The sequence below is a fragment of the Mauremys reevesii genome, linkage group 6 (genome assembly GCF_016161935.1).
Source record: "Mauremys reevesii isolate NIE-2019 linkage group 6, ASM1616193v1, whole genome shotgun sequence".
Taxonomy (NCBI): Eukaryota; Metazoa; Chordata; order Testudines; family Geoemydidae; genus Mauremys; species Mauremys reevesii.
In genome coordinates, this window is record NC_052628.1 from 124,698,417 (window position 1) to 124,714,551 (window position 16,135).

General features: G+C 41.8%; 1 protein-coding gene across 7 annotated transcripts in view; it reads left to right on the top strand.

Moving 5' to 3' along the window:
• RNF170 (ring finger protein 170) overlaps window positions 1-16,135 on the top strand; it is a 44,765-nt gene that overhangs the window by 15,369 nt on the left and 13,261 nt on the right. For 4 of the 7 annotated variants that reach the window (XM_039545695.1, XM_039545690.1, XM_039545694.1 and 1 more), the window contains 3 exons: window positions 1,833-1,976; window positions 11,434-11,509; window positions 12,864-12,972. In XM_039545695.1, coding sequence (XP_039401629.1) covers window positions 1,840-1,976; window positions 11,434-11,509; window positions 12,864-12,972 — 322 coding nt within the window. In that variant the 5' untranslated portion in view covers window positions 1,833-1,839. The remainder of the gene's footprint in view (window positions 1-1,832; window positions 1,977-11,433; window positions 11,510-12,863; window positions 12,973-16,135) is intronic. The other 3 variants (XM_039545697.1, XM_039545691.1, XM_039545693.1) reach the window with 2 other exon arrangements.

Consider the following 16,135-nt stretch of genomic DNA (forward strand, 5'->3'; position numbering starts at 1 on the left):
CTCCCACAAATATAATGGCGACTAGCCTGTAAATTCCCCACAGTGATAGAAGACCAGACCTTCATGATCCACGTTGAGTTTTGGTGAAAAGATGTTTTTTGAGACTATCAGTAGTAGACTAGTGGAAATTTTGCCACAATAATGGGTATGCTTTCCTCTAAGTGTAATCGTATCATTACTGGTGTACGCTAATCTCCATGACTTTGGTGTTCTTTCTTTCCATTTAGTGTATATTTAGGGCTAATTAATAACTTCCTGGCTGGCATTTTTCAAACATTAAGGGACAAATTCTGAAATGATTTATTATATAAGGAGGTATCAGCGAGTCCTAAAATGGTGGTGTGTGTACTGAGGGGGGTGGAGAGAGAGGTAGAAGATTATATAAATTATACAAATTTAGATTAGTCTCATATTTTGTCTCCAAGAGTCCATATTTATCATCAAGGAAAAATATTTTTAAAACTTTAATTGTGATGGAACACAGTTCCAGCATGATATTTTGTAAACATGTCACTCCTTTCCCAAAGCCAGCTTCATTTTCTCTGGTTGATTTCATAATGTTCACAGCTGTGATTCAGAGCCCTTCTTGATTGCCACAGGAGCCCTTTAATAGCTGGTTGCAGCCAATTTTATTTGGTTTACCTCTCCCGCTCCCATAGTTTAGCCAACGTTGTCTATAGAAGATAAGTCACTCTGATATTTGCCGATATGAAGTTAACAAAAAAACAAATGTTATGTTAAAGGTTAGAACGGGGTAGGCAACCTATGGCATGCGTGCCAAAGGCGGCACGCGAGCTGATTTTCAGTGGCACTCACACTGCCCAGGTCCTGGCCATCGATCCAGAGGGCTCTGCATTTTAATTTAATTTTAAATGAAACTCCTTAAACATTTAAAAAACCTTATTTACTTTACATACAACAATAGTTTAGTTCTATATTATAGACTTTTAGAAAGAGACCTTCTAAAAACATTAAAATGTATTACTGGCACGCAAAACCTTAAATCAGAGTGAATAAATGAGGACTCAGCACACCACTTATGAAAAGTTGCCAACACCTGGGTTAGAACAAGAAGTAATCTGAAAATGATCTTTTCCTTCAAGGCTTAGCCCAGAGGCTTCCAAACTGTGCCCTGAGGAGCACTTGCTGTTTGTCTGAGGAAAGTGGCTGGGTGTGCTGTGCTAAATCTCTGTTTCCAGCAGATGGAAATGGAACATGTAGGAAGGGCAGATACAATGAAAAGCAAGAGTAAGAGGCATGATTATCTTCTCCCCTATCCCCCATTAATACTTCTTAAATATTCTTTTGTGTAAGTAAATGCTATAGGGTGGATTTCTCAAAAACTCCCATTGACTTCAATAGTAGCAACGTTAGGCTAACATTTATCGCTTACGAAAATCCCACCTGATAGGGGGTGGTCCAAAAGACTGTTACAATGTGGTCTACACTATGAAAAAGTTTGAGAATCCCTAGCACTTTAGACCGTGGATGCATACTCGATGTAGATAGGCTGTATTTGGAACACGTGTCAAATCAAGCAGTGTCTCCTATCAATGATCCCCAGGTAGTATATCTGACAGATTCAAAAAAATCTTGTTTAATTTTAACACTTCAGGCAGCAGCCAATCATTTAAAACTTTTGCTGGTATTATAATGATATTAGTTCCACCCCCTACAACAAGCTGTGTATATATGGTCAAATTCAACTTCTTTTTCCCACTTTGTTTTTTTTAGTATATATTCCAACCAATAAATTATATATAGCTTCAAGAGTTGTGTGTGTGTATATATATGTGCATATATATTATATATATGTTCTTTTTACGTTTTAGACCTGGAATGGCCAGTCAACAAGCAGAAGTTCAGAGTTTGAAACTAGATAAGGATTCGGTTATAGAAGGAATAAGTGACCAGGTACTGGTGGCTGTTGTGCTCAGTTTCACTTTCATTGCTGCTCTGGTGTATATGCTTTTAAGGTGAGACAATGTTGATAGGAATTGATCAATACATGCATTCCAACATTACTGTGAAGTTTTAACTTTTTCTATTAAATTGAGTAGTTGCATTAAGGTGCAAAGTAATTATGGTTCCATGCTGTTGAAATAAATTGTTGACATCTCAGTCTAGATATCTTGTTATTTAATTGAAGATTGCTTGACACAGTTTGATGTTTAGTCCATAACCATAATGAAATGACAAGTTTTCCAGGGATGATGCCAAACTCTTTTCTGGATCTTCAGCTGGTCAAACTGAATATGGTCCAACATTCCCTGAGAATGGAAATTACTGAATTCATGGCCTGCATAGTTAATATCACAATCACTTGCTACTTATAGAGATGTTAATAGTGACTCTGTAGTTAAGGTTGCAGATACACTTCTGTTATAAATCCTAGTTTTAATTCCCTTAAACTTTTGAATGGATTGACTGATTTGTTTGTAAATAGTTGGTTTGCAAATATGTTTCAAATACTATAGGACAAGAGGAGATTTTTTTGAAAAAAAAATACACCTCTACCCTGCTATAACGCAGTCGTGGGGAGCCAAAAATCCGTACTGCATTATAGCTGAAACCCCGTTATATCGGGGTAGGGGCGGCAGGGCTCCGTCGGTGATTTAAAGAGCTCTGGGCTCCAGCCGCTGTGAGGAGCCCCAGGCCCTTTAAATTGCCGGCGCGTCCCACTGCCGCAGCCTCGGGGTAGCAGCAGCAGGATTCCAGCAGTGATTTAAAGGGCCCGGGGCTCCCTGCGGCAGCCGGAGCCCTGGACCCTTTAAAGCGCTGCCAGAGCCCTGCTGCTACTGCACTATATGCGAACCCGTGTTATATCGGGTCGCGTTATAGCGGGGTAGAGGTGTATCTATACATTTAAGATGAAAGAATTTTGTGCGCCAGGTAATCAAAATGTATCGATTTTCAAAATTGCTCTATTCAAAGTAATGAAGTTGTTATTGATTCTTCAGCAAATTAATAGTCTACGATTCAGATTGCATGCCATTATGCAGGTTTGTAGACATTTGAACATAGCAGATGTTTCACAGCCATGGAAATGTAGGAGAAGAATTTTAAATAAACTTAATCGTGCACTGGATTTCCATCACTGAATTCTGCATAAAAATATGTGCATGCTGGCAAGGGAAGCTGTCTGAGGGGCCAAGCTGGAAGTAGGGACACCTATGGAGCATGCCTTAGAGGAACCTGAAAGAACTAAGGGAGTAGACTAGATGGTGGGGCTTAGCAGTTCTGCAGTAGCACATGGGGTAGAACAGGCACTCTACAGTCTCCTATATCAAAGGAATTCTAGAAGAAGGGTGCATTTTAGCTCTGCGTCCCTCCTGCAAAGGTTAGCTCTTGCTCCTCAGACCCCTGAAAGACACTCTCTTGTCTTCATCCTATGTCTCCTCAGTTTCCTTTTTCCCAGTCCCTTTGGCCTCTTCTGTGACTTGCCCTATTTAAGTTTTTAGTTTTAGAAATTAAATGTATAAACATATAAATATGGCTTCTGTTTTGGGGATTTTTTAAATTTCATTTTTCAGGGTTTATTTTTAGCAATTTTTGAGTTTTATGTAGATGTCCAAAATTGGGGGGGGGGTCTGGGATTTGTTTTTATGTATACTGTAATGATCATCCAACAAAGTGGGTATTCACCCACGAAAGCTCATGCTCCAATACATCTGTTAGTCTATAAGGTGCCACAGAACTCTTTGCTGCTTTTAATGAGTATATACTGTTAGTAATCTCTTTGTAATATTCCTTAGTGTGCTTTCACATAGTACTGTTTCAAACAGCACTGCATTAAAGCGCACTAGGGAACATTTAGTGTGCACCAGCAGGGTCTACATGGACCAATTGATGTGTGGCTCATTACTGTGATTTAAAAGTCTCACCCCCGTAGTCCTCCTTACTCCTTCATTCGGGATAAGCCCTTAGAGACAAGTCACTGTTTCCTGTGTTTACTGGATAAACACCATTTTTATTTATTTATTTTGTGTGTGTTTACTGGGTGTTTTTTCAGTGTTTATTGTTTAAAATCCAAAATCAGAAATCCTACATATAAACAAATATTTAAATGTTTAACACCTAAAAGGTTTATATTTAATAAATTAAACATTTTGATAAGTTTAATTTGGAAATGTTTTTAACTTTAAAAAGGAAGGTAATAGGAGTATGAAGGAGGAAAGAAGAATGGAAGCATAAGGAGGCATGCATAGAATAAGGGATTTTGATGAGCAATATTGGAGCAGGCAGAGTTTTCTTGGAGTTGGAGCTTCAGGGATACATGGCTACGATGAGGGTTGCTGATGGCCTGGGTAAGGGAGCTAGTCAGCTTGATACCTTTTACAGAGCAAAGGGCTACGTACAGAACGCACACATTGGATCTGCCTTCATGTCCTAAATGGTTATTTGCTGGAGAAGCGAACTGGATTGAAACATAGAGCAATTCAGTGCTTTTGTGCTTAAGGTTGTCTTTAAGACAACATAACTCTTTAAAGGGTGAATCATAGAACTGGAAGGGACTCATGGCAAGACTAAGTATTATCTAGACGAGGGGTCGGTAGCCTTTCAGAAGTGGTATGCCAAGTCTTCATTTATTCACTCTAATTCAAGGTTTCGCATGCCAGTAATACATTTTAATGTTTTTAGAAGGTCTCTTTCTATAAGTTTATAATATATAACTAATCTATTGTATGTAAGGTAAATAAGATTTTTAAAATGTTTAAGAAGCTTCATTTTAAAATTAAACTAAAATGCAGAGCCCCCCAGACTGGTGGCCAGGATCCGGGCAGTGAGTGTGCCACTGAAAATCAGCTTGCGTGCCGCCTATGACACAGGGTATGACATAGGTTGCCTACCCCTGATCTAGACCATCCCTGACAGGTGTTTGTCTAACCTGCACTTAAAAATCTCCAATTATGGTGATTCCACAACCTCCCTAGGCAATTTATTTCAGTGCTTAACCACCCTGACAGTTAAGAAGTTTTTCCAATGTCCAACCTAAACCTTCCTTCCGGCAATTTAAGCCTATCCTTGTCCTATCCTCAGAGGTTAAATAAGAAAAACAATTTTTCTCCCTCCTCCTTGTAACAACCTTTTATGTATTTGAAAACTGTTATGTCCCCTCTCAATCTTCTCTTTTCCAGACTAAACAAACTCAATTTTTTCAATCTTCCCTAATAGGTCATGTTTTCTACCTTTAATCATTTTTGTTGCTCTTCTCTGGACTTTCTCCAATTTGTCTACATCTTTCCTGAAATGTGGCACCCAAAACTGGACATAATACTCCAGTTGAGGCCTAATCAGTGCAGAGTAGAGCAGAAGAATTACTTCTTGTGTCTTGCTTACAACACTCCTGCTGATACATCCCAAAATGACGTTTGCTTTTTTTTTTTTTTTTTTTTGCAACAGCATTACACTGTTGCCTTATATTTAGCTTGTGGTCCACTATGACCCCCAGATCTTTTTCCGCAGTGCTCCTTCCTAGGCAGTCTTTTCCCATTTTGTATGTGTGCAACTGGTTGCTCCTTTCTAATTGGACTACTTTGCATTTGTCCTTATTGAATTTCCTCCTATTTACTTCAGACCATTTCTCCAGTTTGTCCAGATGATTTTGAATTTTAATCCTATCCTCCAAAGCACTTGCAACCCCTCCCAGCTTGGTATTGTCCGCAAACTTTGTAAGTGTTCTCTCTATGCCATTATCTAAATCAGTGGTGAAGATATTGAACAGAACTGGACTCAGAATGGATCCCTGCGGGATCCCACTCATTATGCCATTCCAGCATGACTGTGAACCACTGATAACTACTCTCTGGTACCGGTTTTCCAACCAGTTATGCACCCACCTCATAGTAGCTCCATCTAGGGTAGCATTGCCTTAGTTTATGAGAAGGTCATGTGAGACAGTATCAAAAGCTTTACTAAAGTTGTTATACCATGTCTACCGCTTCCCCCCAGCCACAAGGCTTGTTACCCTGTCAAAGAACGCTATAAGGTTGATTTCACACGATTTGTTCTTCACAAATCCATGCTGATTATTACTTATCTTATTATTTTCTAGATGTTTGCAAATTGATGGATTCATTATTTGTTCCATTATCTTTCTGGGTACAGTAGTTAAGCTTATTTCTTTATTGTCCTTATTTTCTTTTTTATAGATAGGTACTATATTTGCCCTTTTCCGGTTTTCTGGAATCTTTCCCGTCTTCCATGATTTTTCAGAGATAATCGCTAATGGCTCAGATATCTCCTCAGTCAGCTCCTTGGGTATTCTAGGATGCATTTCATTAAGCAGCATCCTTGGCTCATTCAGCTCCTGAGCTTGAAGGATAGTAGGCACCCAACTCCCTTACCCAGACTCCAGCATTGTCCCCACCTAAATCTGTAAACCTCTTGGATACCACTCTCCTTATCCACCAAATACTGGAGGGGAGGAGGAGCATGAGCCTCGTATTCTTTCACATGTGTCTCAACACCATACCCCTCCATGTTGCCATACCCTGCATCTATTCCCCTCCCCACAGTCTCCTTCTCATCCATACCTCTGTCTCATGCACCTATCCAGTTTTACAGATTTTATTTTAAAATATTTAAAACTGGGTATAGGCATGTGGCAAGTATAGAATGAGAAAGAGGAGACTGGGAAGCTTGGAGTGTGGTTCATGACTGTTAAAGAGGGGTGCCAGGGAAGAACAGCAGACAGTAGGAAGCAGTACAGGATGGGGAGCAACAGTGTGTTTGAGTGTGGCCTTGAGGGCAGCAATGGAATGTGAAGTGGAATGTGAAGGGGAGGGTCTATTGAACTTAAGGGATGTGGTGGTTTCCCACTTTTTATTGAAAAACAAATCACAGTTCAGAATCAATGCATGAATTCAAAGTCTGAGCTGTTGAAGAAGCTATTAACAGTAAAAGATTTAAAAAAATTAAAATCTTCCAAGAGTTGCAGCTATTTAATTCAATCATTATAATGACACTTTTGTTAAGTCACTTTGCCTTTATAAGAACTAAATCTTGACAAATTAGTCAGTTTGCTGCCATCGTCTTTAAAAGCTGAGAGTTTGTTGTCACAATAGACAGAGCTGAGATGGTGAAATCTTAGCTCATATAACAAGTTAAAAGGAGCCAAACAATCTAGAATATATCAGAAACTACCTAATTGTCCCTCATTGCTTATCTAACCTGCTTTCCAGTATCTTCGTTATCTAGTCATTGCACATCAGTAGTCTAGTCTATCGCACACTTTTCACTTTGATAGGTACATCAGTGTTTCCAAAAGAGGTGAAACCTACAAGGAGACTTACTTTTTAACAGGGGAGATTACAGTGTTACCATATAGGTAAATTAAATTCCATATGAGCATTTTCTCATTTTCATTGGAGGAAAGTGCATGTTGAATGAAGCAGGAGCTCTTACCTCATTTAGATCCACACTTCGTTTTGTGAGTCATGACATTTGGTGGTGGCTACTGAATCATTCCAGATTATGGGCATTTTTTAAAACAAAATAAGGTTAAAGCTGTTGTGTGGTGAAGCACTCAAAATTCAAGAAATTTAAAAGTAAAGATTGCACATCTAATCTTCACTCTGCTTCCTTGTATGCATACATTATAACAGGCTTTAATTACATAGTCACATACAATTTCTTGTCTATTCCAATATAATAGACATGTTTTTTCCTGTGCTCTTATGAGGCATGCTGTGAACAAAGCAGGCTCCTCAGGAGCTCTTGATGTATTTTCTGTGGACATTGCGCAGTGAATGTCCTTTTTCTTATGCACTGAGCATCTTGTGTATAAGGGACAATAGGCTATATATGTATATCTGATGTTGTAAAACAATACATTATTGTATATTGCCAAGCATGCAAGTACTCTGCAAGGCATTTTCATTTATTTTTGAAAGAATACATAAGCTATTAAATGCTAAAAACTACACTAATAAGATGCTAAAATTGCAGTCAGGTATGCAAAACTGGAAAAGTTCGTAGCGCCATTGGGGAAATGTCCACTTTAAAGAAATATAAATAAAAATTAGAGTTCCAGAATGAGTATTTCCTGGAAAAAAAAAATTGGGTGTATAATTATATTGTAAACAATTCATAGATTCCAAGCCCAGAAGGGACCATTGTGATCATCTAGTCTGACCTCCTCTGTAACACAGGCCATAGAACTTCCTCAAAATAATTCCTACAGCATATATTTAGGAAAAACAGCCAATCTTGATTTTAAAATGGTCAGTGATGGAGAATCCACCAAAACCCTTAATAAATTGATCTAATGGTTAATTACCCTCGCTGTTAAAAATGTGTGCTTTATTTCCAGTCTGAATTTGTCTAGCTTCAACTTCCAGCCATTGGTTCTCTGCTGGATTGAAGAGCCCATTATTAAATATTTGTTCCCTATGTAGATATTTATCGATTGTAATCACGTCACCCTCAACCTTCTCTTTGTTAACCTAACTAGACCGCGCTCTTTGAGTCTATCACAATAAGGCAGGTTCTTTAATCCTTTAATCATTCTCTTGACTCTTCTGTGAATCTTCTCTAATTTACCAACATCCTTTTTGAATTGTTGGCATCAGAACTGGACACAGTATTACAGCAGCAGTCACACCAGTAACAAATATAGAGGTAAAGTAATCTCTACTCCCACTCAAGGTTGCCCTGTTTATATGTCCCAGAACACGTTAGCTCTTTTGTCAAGAATCACACTGGGAGCTCCTATTCAGCTCCATAATCATGCCAGATTCAATTATTTTGATAATTTATTTCAAAATACCTGTCAGCAAGTATGTCTGTAACAATACAGACACACACACAAATTCCCCCAGGAGTAGAGTGTTAAAGAAACGTCTCTGACAACCCAGTTCCTGTTTCTCTTTCCCTTTCCCCCCCTACCCCCTCCAGAGCCCAGCCGGGGAGCCAGACATTCACAACCCCTTTTCCCCAGAGCCCAACTGCAGGGGCTCCCCAGCCCAGATACCTGCATCCCATCTTCCCCCAGAGCCCAGCCGTGGGACCCCCTTTGCTCAGACACCTGCTCCCTCCCTGCCAGAGCCCAGGAATCGAGAGGGAGAAACAGCTTGATACTCGGTCCCAGGCTTGCAGGGAGTTTCCTGCGCTGCACTTGCCTTCCCTCAAGGTATGCTGAGAACGGCAGCTGCTGGGAACCCTCTATCTCCCCCTCCTCTCACCGACAGTGTCTTCTACATGCAAGTTAGGTTCGGCCAAGTTCAGTGGCCCCTAGTGGCGGCTAGCAGCTAACCCCATTTCTGTGGGGGAAAGGTAATTTTGCACACACAATGTTAATTTCTGCAAGATTCTGCATTGTGCAGTGGTGCAGAATTCCCCAGGAGTATCATAGGACAATAGTCCTGTCCCTTCCAGCCCATTGTGCAGGGAGAACAGTTCTGCCAGGCCCCTCGGCTGGGTGATGGTGCACTAAGGTGTCAGCTAAAAATCTTAGCAGATTCCTATGTAGCATGTTCACTAGCAATATTTCAGTTGCTTAGATTTTAGTTTGCTTTAATTTTTCATCTTTTTCCAAAACCAAGCAAAGGCACTACTAAAATGGGATAAGTGTGTTGGTTTTCAACATGGCCAAACTTTAAAAAAAAAAAAAAAAAAAAACACCCACAACTGAGAGAATTTTGCTCAAACTTTCAAAAAAAAATTCACCTTTGAGTTAATACCAAACATGTCAGTTTCATCCCAAAAGGTAATTGTTTTAGAAAATACGGAGCAAATGAAAACAGACTCATAATGGAACTTCAACAATACTCAATATAATACTGAAAATTCTGTTATCTCTTGTAGAAGATTTTTAGCTGAGCTTAATGACACCACATTGATACTGAAAGATTTCCATGTGGCCTGCTCAAGTCTGGGAAAAAGTGATAAATGTTTATCTCCACCCATTTCTCATCAGTCCTCAGTGCAGCCCTTTCTTCTGATTCTCATTTTAAGTACCGTATATACTCAATCATAAACTGGTTCATTTATAAGCTGACACCTCCCCACCCAAGATGGATAAGTAAAAATGGAAAATTTTTATAACCTGTTCATAAGCCGACCCTATAATTCAGAGGTCAGCAAACTTTGGCTCCTGGGCCATCAGAATAAGCCACTGGTGGGCTGTGATGGCTTGTTTACCTCAAGCGTCTGCAGGCACGGAGGTAAACCTAAGTAAACAGTGTCCTGGCGCCGGCTGCTTACCCTGATGGGCTGGGACAGCAACAGGTGGGGAAATTTGGGGGGGGGGGAGGGAAAGAAGCTGGGAGTCAAGGGAGTAACCCCCCACATGACCCTAGCCTGGGACCCCCACACTCTCCCTGTCCCATCCCTTCCCACCTTATCTGAGGAGGGCCAGGGGAGGATGTCTCTGGTCTGGTTGGAGCTGCTCCGGCAGGCTGGGCAGCACGGCCGCAGCCTGCTCCAACGGGCCAGACTGGGTGGCGCGGCGTGGCCACAGCCTGCTCTGGGGGGCGGGGCTGAGCAGCACGGCTGCAGTCTGCCAGCCCCGGAGCTGCAGTTGCTTCGGAGGCTGGGGGGAGAGCAGCGTGGCCAGAAATGGAGAGACTCTGGCCCCGCCTCTTCCCTTCTGGCTCTGCTGGCTGTGCAGCCTCTCCTTGCTCCCTCTGTTGGGGGGAGGGGCTCTGTCCCACCTCTCCTCTCTATACCCGTTCATAAGCTGACCCCCTTCTCTGGTGCTTCCCTTTTTTATTTAAAAAAAAAAAATTCGGCTTATGAACAAGTATAAACAGTAATCTGTCTTTTTATCATGTCTGACCGCTACTCTTGTTGCCACTGGGGTCCTCAAAGGTTTATGTTTTTAATGCTGGGAGTAAGTTATATAAGATCAGTGTTCATAAACAAAGGAAAAGCCTGCCATTTCTTCTCTTGAGTGTTATTTCATAATCCTTCAGATAGCAAATAAAATAGATTTTAAAAAAAAGATACTTCAACTCTACAATAATAAGTGAGTATATGCATGCAGCGAAGGAAAAAATAATTGTCATAATTATGTTTCCAGCAACAAAGGACTTTCCAATGGAAAGATTATAACTCTTACTTTTGAGTTAACTAACATATATTTACAAGCAACTTGATTTTTTACACAATAATGATTTTGATTTCATTTATTAAAACTGATAATTTTCAGCCAAAGCTATTCTTGATGATTGGTCATAAGAAGGAAGTTTTCCTTTGGCGAAAGATCTCAGTGCCACATGGCTTAAAATATCAGTGAAACCTTTTGAAACATATTAATCATGCAGTTTCCTTAATTATGTTAGAATTTTCTTTAAAATCCGTTATACTGAGAGTGAATGATTTTTTTCCCCCTCAGTTTCAGGTTTTATTTTTTAAATCACTTTGTTTTTAAAACTTTGTTCTTCTGTGTTCTGGCAGTCATTGTTCTTTCACTTTTTTTCCCTCTCACAGAAATGAGCACCAGAACATTCATCCAGACAACCAAGAGCTAGTGAGGGCACTTCGGCAGCAGCTTCAAACAGACCAGGTACTGTACTAGATGTTGGAAATGTCCATCTGTGTAATAATATGTGGTGTAGATCTATTGTTCTTTTACTGCTAAAGTTTAAAAAAATTCTGAAAGAGGTCATTCTAGAAAAAGAAAATGTGTTCATGTCCATTGCATAAACTCCATTCGCTGCAGATGGACTTACTAAAACTAACTTCAGCTACTGGTGAAGTGACAGATTTCTTGTATGGATATCATGATATCCCCTTACAATTTTAGGTCATAGATAAATTTGAAAGGGCCTGTCAGATCTATCCCCGTGTTTCTCAAACTGGAATCCATAATCTCTTTCAGAAGAGCCTTAAAGAATCACAGGCAGGACCGGCTCAGCAAAGGAAGCATGTGCTTGGGGCGGCACAATTCCAGAGGCGGCATTCTGGCCATTCTTTTTTTGCATGTTTTCTTGCTTGTTTGCTTAGGCATTTACGCTCTCGGAGCTTGGGGCGGCAAAAAACCTAGAGCCGGCCCTGAGCACAGGACAGTTCCAAGTTTCCCCACAGGGGAACGTAAGTTAGATTACAGTGCGTGCTCCCTGCACAGTAACAGAGCCTGGCAGTAGGGGGTCAGGAACTCAAATGTGGAGTCCAATTGGCAGCTATAGAGCAGGGACCAGAAGCATTTAGACTAACAAGCTAAGCTTCCTAGAAAATAGCACAGCAGCCAAGGCCAGTGAGCTGGGGTAATGAGCCACTCAGGCCAGCTAAAGGCATTGGCCCCTTCCCTGGCACATATGGGGACAGGAGATTCTAGGCTGCAATGCCTGTGCTAGAACAATGGAAGGAATCCAAGGATTAGCCAAGCAGTCATCAACATGCTGGAATTGTTCAGCTTCAAAGTTAACTGTCCACTGTCTGAGCTTGTCATGAAGAGGTACACAGGCCCCTTCTACAATAGGGCCCAGGCCAAAATTTCTTCTTATAGCTAATGCTGATGCATTGCCTCTTGCCTAGTATAGACAGGCTTTTGTGAGTAGTGAATTGGAAGCTAGTTTTTGAGCATCACTCTCACTTCAGTGCACCTAAACTAAAGGGTTCTGTTTGTTAAATATAGGATCGTAAGGTTTTATTTTCATTGTCCTTAATTAGATTGAAGTGTATGCTATATAGAACAGATGGAAGAAAATAATGTGCTTGTTACACAAGCACCTGCTTACTGAATTAATTTTTCTATTTAAATATTATTCTATTTCTGCTCTTATTTAGTTTTAAGTTTGAGTCATCTGTGTCTGACTTCTAGCAAGTGGAGAATATATCCTGGGTTTTTTAAAACTCAAGTAGTCTTCTAAATTGAAGTTAATTCCTGAACAATTTGTATCTCTTTTTTGTCCCAACAGGATGCATCTGCTAGTGATAGACATCGTTTCTATACTGACATGTCCTGTCCAGTCTGTTTACAGCAGGCTACGTTTCCCATTGAAACAAACTGTGGACATCTTTTCTGTGGTAAGTAAAAATGATCAGCAGAGAAAATTAAAAATTCTGACATTTAAACTACCATTATCACCACTAGGTTAGAGAGTTAACATCCCATTGAGATGATCAGAGCAGATCACACCTCTCTGAGGACAGAACCTCCCCTTCCTTCATCATTTCAAAGCCCCTGATGCGGAGTTGCTGCCCCTGCAGTTCCCATTGGCCATGGTTCCCAGCCAGTGGGAGCTGCAGAGATGGTGCACAGGGAGGGGGAGAGTACGGAGCCCACGTGGCTTTCCCTGCACCTAGGAGCTGGAGGAACATGTTGCAGCTTTCCAGGAGCTGGGTAAGGAGCCTGCCAACTGGACTTTTAACAGGGCTGACCGGAGCCACCAGGGGCCCTTTTTAATCGGGTGTTCCAGTCAAATACTGGACATCTGGCAACCCTATGTGAAATTTTTCACAGCCCTGAGCAGCGTATCAAGGTCAACGTAAGTTTTAAGTGTAGACCAGCCCTTAGTCCACAGCAAGCTGGGGAGTTAATTTACCCCTCATTAGTGTGTCACGTAGTGTCCGTCTGGTCACTACTGCCGTGCCCTAACAGTTCCCTAGTCTAGTCCACATTGATCTACCCCTGTTTCAGAGCAGGGTAGATCGGAAACACTAGGGAATTGTTAGTGCATGGCAGCAGCGGCCAGACAGATACTTAGTGTGCAGCACGCTAGTACAGGGTAGATTTACACTTCAGCTTGCTGCAAACTTAGTGTCCATGTAGACAAGCCCTAAGACTTGGTTTCGAGTAGAAGTAGTCGAGTTTAAGTACATTATTCCAGCTGTGTTCTTATCAGAGCCACGTAGGGCTTGTCTGCACCTGAAATGTAGGTCAAACTAGCTACCTTGTTCATGAGTGTGAAAAATGTCATGCTCTGTGCAATGTAGTGAGGTCGGCCTCCCTCAATGATAGATGCAACCTAGCTGTCAACCTAGCTACCGCCTCTTGAAGAGATGGATTTATTACAGTGACAGCCCCTTCCGTTGCTGTAGTGTCCATGCTACAGCAGCACAGCTTGTAGACATACCCCTAGAGAGGGGCTACTGCCATCCTCTTTGAGGCCTTTGCGTACATATACGTATATAGCACAGACATATTACACTTTTCCTCCTTAACATGTTGCAAACTCATGCCTGATTTGTCACGGGTCTTGTTTAGTTATGGAGAGGCAGAAGGAAAGAGGCAATGGGGAAGGGTAACCCAACTCATATGTAGTACTCCAAAAGTTAATGAAAATTACTCTCCCAGTGACTTATTTCTGAAGAATATTTGTAAACTGAGGTTCTTGGGTAACAGTGTAGTGCATGAAGTTGTCTTGTTTACCTTAGTTTATTAGAAACCTTCTAGAAAGAAATTGTGATTGAGATTTTATTTGACATGCTTTAGAAGTAAAAGTTTGTCACTCACCATCTCTTCTGAATAGCCTCAGAACCTATGGATTCTTCTTCGAGGAGTGTCCCTATGGGTGCTCCGCCGTAGGTGCACTAGCACCCCCCCGAGCCTTTGATCAGAGATTTCTCATAACTGTGTCTATTCGGCCTGTGCATGCGTGCTAGTCACCTTGTGTCCTTGTTGTATAACACTGCACAGGCGAACTGCCCTCAGTTCCTTCTCAACCGCTTCAGCCTGAGACGGAGCTCTGGCAGTTGTCCCCATTGAGGTTCCTCAACTTTGTCTTCATTTCTTATTCTAGTAGCTATTTGTAATAGTTCTTAGCAATAGTGTAATTAGTTAGTAAGTTGTAGTAGCTTTAGCTTCCTAGTCAAAAAAAATATTCTTATATATTTAGATAGATATTGGTTAGTAGATAAGGTAGTTCTTGTGCACTGGGAGCTTGAGTCTGGTTCTCCCAGTTTCAGACATGGTCTGTTGTGCCAGGAGGCAATCCCAGTAAGCGATGGGCACTCCCACTGTATCTGTTGCCTAGTGGAATTACTCATCACCCAGAAGTGGAAGTTCTGCCTGGAACTGAAATTCAGAGCCAGAAAAAAGAGAGAGAAAACTTCATCTCCTCATGACGGAAAGCTCTCGATGCCCAACTTCTGACCCATGCCCAGGAGACCCCCAGTCCACGAGTCTCCCAGCAATTCTATTGCCTCCTCTCTGTCTGAGCCACACTCCTCCAGGGCATCTATGAGGAAGACACAAGACCCATCTCATAAGTCCTCCAAGGACCATGTCTGAGGCTCACCAGGTAAAAAGCTGAGGTGGTTGGTGTCTTCAGCCACTTCACCACCATCTGCTCTCCAGTCACGTACCCACAAGGCTTCTGGTTCCTCAAGTACCCAGGGCACCACTAGACCAAAAGACAGCAAAGCCTTGGGCCTGGAGAAATCATTGGTACCATCAGCATACCAAGGTGGCAAGAAGAGCTCTTCCTCTGCTTTATTGGAATCAAAGAAGCCCATTCGGGCTCCAACCACACTTCTCTCAGAGTGCCCAAGACCTATGGTACTGTCAGCAGCCTCAGCCACCATCACCTCAGTGCAGATTACAGGCTTGGTACCGACAGCATGCTTGGTGCTGCAGGACTTCCATTTTCCCCAGGACCTGGCTGCATCTGAGATGCCCGATTCTCTGTTGCTCGGGTCCTATGTTCTTTTGGTACCGAGGACATCGAGATTGCCTGAAGTTTGCCCGATACCAACAGTTTCACCTCAGATGTCTTCAGGCACTCCACCATTCCAGAGTGGGTTTGAGGATGAGGATTCTGATGAAGACTTTGTCTTGGTGTCCCAAATATCAGTTCAGGGCTCTCCCCTCGCTTTTGTAGAGGCCCCTTTCCAGTGGTCTCTGATGAGCCTATAACCACTCGTGGCACAAGATTGCAAGCACCATCTTTTTGGTATGAGCACCCATGGGTGCTGTCTATGCCTCATGCACCACCACATTGGGACCCTTGGGCAGCCTATCATCAACAATATTCCAAGACATCAAGCACCACCCGTTGCAGAGAGGCAACCTGCATCGCCTGCTCCCTCTAGGAGACCTGACCCTCAAGAAGAAGCCTTTGAGGAGCAGGAAGCTCGATCCGATGATGAAGTCTCTCCTGTGGCCAATATCTCCTCTTCCTGTCCGGATGAAGCTATCGTTTGTCATCCTCCTTCCTTGGTGGATAATTTAAGCAGTTCTAGGATCTGG